The following is a 4,621-nucleotide window of genomic DNA, read 5'->3' on the forward strand; positions in this document are numbered from 1 at the left end:
ATTAAAACACCCATCCACTCCCCTTACAAATAGTCAGAACATTTTACATGATACACGTAGAATGAATTATATGATATCATCATTGGAGGTTAAAAACATATCACATAAGTATTGAAATTATGAATATAGAAAATATTACTTTGGAGACATATTTTTAGCCGACTTGAAATATTACTACCTAAGTGACCATAACATGTAAGGCTAAACAAAAACATACGATTCCTATCGGAATGTCAACGTAAAGATAATTCATTTCAATATTACATGATACAATATATTTTATTAATGTGTAACATATCAATATAACAAGTAGATATACGTTGATTAGAAGCAACAAAAACAAATAGTTCTACAATATAATTACATCCAGCTAGTTTGCCTTATGAGAAAATAAAGTAAAAAGTTTTATTCAAAAGAAGAAAACAAGATCCTCTGCGATACATCAAATAAAATGAGGACGCTAAAAGAGATCGGAGATCATCAATTGTTATAACACAGTGAAATTTTTCACATGGGTCAAATATCTAATATTTTTAGCAATCCTGTTTGTCTCATTAAAGATACAGACTAAATTTCCTCCGATCTTACGCTAAATAAAGACTGGAATACTTGCCAGTCTCAGTTGTCAATTTTAAAGTACCTCAACGAACTTGGTTTACGCTTGCTAATGCTTAACAACAGTGATTATGAATATGTTGAAAGAATAGCTTCAAAGGTATGGCACGTGCGAAATTTTATGTTCCAATAATTTCCCTTTAATTGTTTCATCAATATAGTTCTCTATATCACTTATTCATTTATTTATCTTAAACCTTTCACTAAATTCCCACGATAACCAAGAACAGAGCTAGACATTAAGAATGTACTAAAATTGTGCTTTTATAACTGTTTTTAAAACTCTTCTTCTGGCTTTACACACGCGACACACACTATACAGCTCTGTAGTCCTCGTTATTATTAATCAGAGTCTACGTCTTTTTCAAGTTTCTCCTTGACAGCAGCAGAGCGTCATTCTAGATTATCTCTATCGCGTTATTCGGTGCATTTATTCTGGTGCCGAGAAATCAATCCCGCACCATAGAATAAATACACCACGACTAGGAATTCGAATTGATCCTTATTCGCTAGCACATCTCAATTTTGTATAATATACGCGTAGAGCCAGGTAACAAAATTTGAAAGTCCAACTCAGCGATTTCCATTTCCTAGAAACCAAAAACCGAAATACTAAAGCTTTTGGTTACATGTCTTTTTGCCAGATCAATATAATCAAAACGTACAATCGACTTATTTTTCGTAAATCCATTGTTGAATATGACGTGTGCTGGCATTTGAAGGTGAGGAATGCCTCTTTATTTTGTAGAATTTAGTACTTTTCATTGTATATCGTGTACGGCTTTGTGTGAACATATTAAATAATAATAAGAAACATTGATCTTTAAAGAAAGGCCAATATAAAAATTATAATAATAACAATCTGGTCGTCTGGTAACTTTGAAAAATCTAAATCACTGAATAAGACAAATAGGAGAGTGAAGAAGGATTAGCTAATTTGAATATGTACAACAATAAGCCACAATTTACAAAACAAACAGGGTTTTTTTTCGTGTAATGTTTCTCTAGACTGTTTTTTACACAGAGAATATTTAAACCCCAACAACAATCTCTTTTTTTTTCTTAGCCCAGGACATGCGAGATGATTGTCTGCAAATTGTACAGGAGTTCCTTTTCATCTGCATTGTTCTCTTAGATGTCAGTCCTCATGTAATCTTGGCTATCAAATTCCGCACCAAACGTTTTTCAATAAGATTGTGAGTAAAACAGAGGTCTTAAGGTATTTGTATGACCTCAGTAACGGCGCTTGACTAGGGCGAAATCATATTAGGATGTTCGCACACGGAAAATGCAGTATGTGTTTCAGAACACCTCATATCTCTCCACGAGGGCCAAAAAGTGACACAATCTTCATCAGACAAGTGGTTACCACTAGGTTCACCTATATGCCACGCTTCATTGGTTATGATATCTCCAGGACCCCAAACCCATTCACCTTCCACATCTCGGTCGTTGGCAGCAATCCATATTCCTATATTTTCTGTTAACAAAAATTTCGCTTTTATTATCAATGCTGATATATTTAGTGTACAAAACATTATGGAGATTTACACCTTAAATGTCAGAAATTTTGCAAATTGTAAAATCAATTTTTATGACGTAACGTCACTGTCTATATTGTGACGTGAAAAATTGATTTTTGGAAAGCAAAGAAACACTCTCTTGGGGATATCTTACTATTGACATATGCGAACATATTGCACGGGCGAATTCAACGGATAACGCCAATGTTGTTATAAATAAATGCTTTCAATACATAATATGGTTCGTTATTTGATCTTTAACATTATGTTATCTTGTGTTAAGAATTTTACTGAATTTAACATTATCTGCACTGACTGTTGTGTGTAAGTGTTTCACGAAAAGGTCACATGTATGCAAGCTCACCCCTTTTCTTCATTTCTGAGTTGAGAAATTCGCTCACTGCGTCGTCATCGACTCGTACCATTGTGGCGTTAAATGTTTCACAGAGTTTCTGTTACCGACAAATAACGGTTATACAAGATTAGGCATTCATAAAAATTGGTTGAAGCATTGATAGTTGCAAAAAAATAAATATTAGATTTCATTGAAAATGTGGTTTTACGTGAGGTTGTAATATTTATTAATCACAAGCTAAATTCATTTTAATCAAGCCTTTTTTTATGTCACAATCAGGAAAATTTTCCACGTAATGATACATTTCTTCTCTTTTTTTTTCTTTTGCTTTTATCAATATGTATCACAAGGAACAGCTTTTCTATATTTCATAATGGACTATAATGTATTCCTTTTGAAGATTATTTTAGTAAACTTTTCCATGATCCATGTAATATAAAATGTTGTAACATTGTAACATATAAGAGCGTTATACTTCTTCATGTATAAGGTTAGAATTCCCTCTTAATTATGCTTTATGGGTTTTTTTTCCCGAATGCGATATCAAACTGACCTAAGGATTTATTTTCTTATAATTAAGTATGTTTTTTCCGGAGTTTTTCAGTTTTTCATCTTTTGAAATTAACAAACAAAATATTTGCAAACAGGTTATATATACAGGTTACATATTATAAATTTCTAATTTATTTTGAGATCTAGGACATTGGGATGACGGGGGATGTAAAATGTTATTGCTGAAATTCCTACAAATGCAATGCTGGATGAAATTTATACCATGTGTATAATTTACATTTTCTGATAAATTGTACTAATGATACTTATAAAAGGCAATTAAACAGAAAGCAGAAAGGAAGTACTCGAACCCGCTGGAGATCCTATGGTCACAAGTATATTTTCAGGATCACCTTTATTCTCATAAAACTGTTATTCCATTGATGAAAAAACTGGTAACATCCTAACATAAACATCAAGTAAGTTAACCGCTAAACCTTTATAACCATTGTGCTCCAATACACTACTGAATGCCATAATGTTTATAAAATAAATTCCCAAATCAAGATTAAAAAACCCTTCTCAAGCGGCACATACCTTGTATTTTGCAATTAAGTCAGCTCTTATCGAAATGTATTGTAATAAGATAGAAAGAAAAAAAATCTTTTAAAATTGATGTTAAACTTCATTTTTAAATAGGTAATACAATTTGTGATGTTTATATCAGTTACCAAGTTCTCATTTGCAGTCATTTTCTCGTCATGAAAAAGGTAACACTTGTGGTTGAATGACATCCATTCCATTGTCGGGCAAATATCTGAAAATAGATAATAGCGTCACAAAATTCTACATACATACTAGGTTGCTTACATCATTTATATGTTTCAAATAGGATTTATTTGAGTACGTCTCGTTGTGCTGGTGTTTTAGTTTCATAATTATACCGAAGTAAAAAGTATATTGTTCCAGCTGTTAATTTCGATTTGTTATCACTAAGATGTTTTCTAAATATCTTGACCGAGATCAGATTATCACATACCTTCTACAAGACATACATGACTTCCATCATGCTTGTTGACGCAAACTTCATTCTCCATACAAGTTGCTTGTGAACAACCATGCATGTCCAACTGAAGAAGAAGATTTTTTTCATATCACTCATATATATTCTAATAAGCAATTTCCTCTCGGTCTGCCTTCAACACTTACTTTGAACCTTGTTGTTGGTACATGTAAGTTCGGCATGTTATTGATTTTTTTATTTTTATTTATTTATTTATTTATTTCATCATCAAAGGTTTTCCCTGCTATCTATCTGTTTATTACAAAATATATAAACCATTTTCAATTGTATTGATATAACTTCCTGAAAAATAACAACATATGTCATTTTTTTTTTTTTTTTATTTCTGATAATTTTGTTTATCTAATCTTGTCAATGTCAGAGGCTACTCATTTTGTTGTTGTTTTGTAACAATTCCATGTTCTATAATTAATATTTTGCTGTCTTGAATAATATTTCTTATTTCTATGTGAACTTTGTGGTCTTGGTATTTGATATGTACCTTCAAAAACCGCTTTTAAACTCCAATCGCCAATTAAGCTGGCCGATTGAGATATCAGCTTATCATTGAAA

General features: G+C 31.7%; 1 protein-coding gene across 1 annotated transcript; it reads right to left on the reverse strand.

Moving 5' to 3' along the window:
• Window positions 1–325: 325 nt before the first annotated feature.
• LOC117341719 (CD209 antigen-like protein E) lies at window positions 326–4,112 on the reverse strand. Its single transcript, XM_033903582.1, has 4 exons — window positions 4,025–4,112; window positions 3,717–3,802; window positions 2,503–2,590; window positions 326–2,095 (listed from the first exon to the last, which is right to left on the reverse strand). The coding sequence occupies exons 1-4, from the start codon at window positions 4,107–4,109 to the stop codon at window positions 1,866–1,868; spliced, it is 489 nt and encodes a 162-aa protein (XP_033759473.1). The 5' UTR covers window positions 4,110–4,112; the 3' UTR covers window positions 326–1,865.
• Window positions 4,113–4,621: the final 509 nt, after the last annotated feature.

Source organism: Pecten maximus, chromosome 14 (assembly GCF_902652985.1).
Source record: "Pecten maximus chromosome 14, xPecMax1.1, whole genome shotgun sequence".
Lineage (NCBI taxonomy): Eukaryota > Metazoa > Mollusca > Bivalvia > Pectinida > Pectinidae > Pecten > Pecten maximus.

Bases quoted from the DNA above. Each gene is read 5' to 3' on its own strand.
- LOC117341719 (XM_033903582.1), bottom strand. From the start codon at position 4,109: ATGCATGGTTGTTCACAAGCAACTTGTATGGAGAATGAAGTTTGCGTC. The intron at 2,591-3,716 runs GTAACTGATATA...TGTCGGTAACAG, and splicing joins TGACTGCAAATGAGAACTTG to AAACTCTGTGAAACATTTAA. The intron at 2,096-2,502 runs GTGAGCTTGCAT...TTTTGTTAACAG, and splicing joins CTCAGAAATGAAGAAAAGGG to AAAATATAGGAATATGGATT.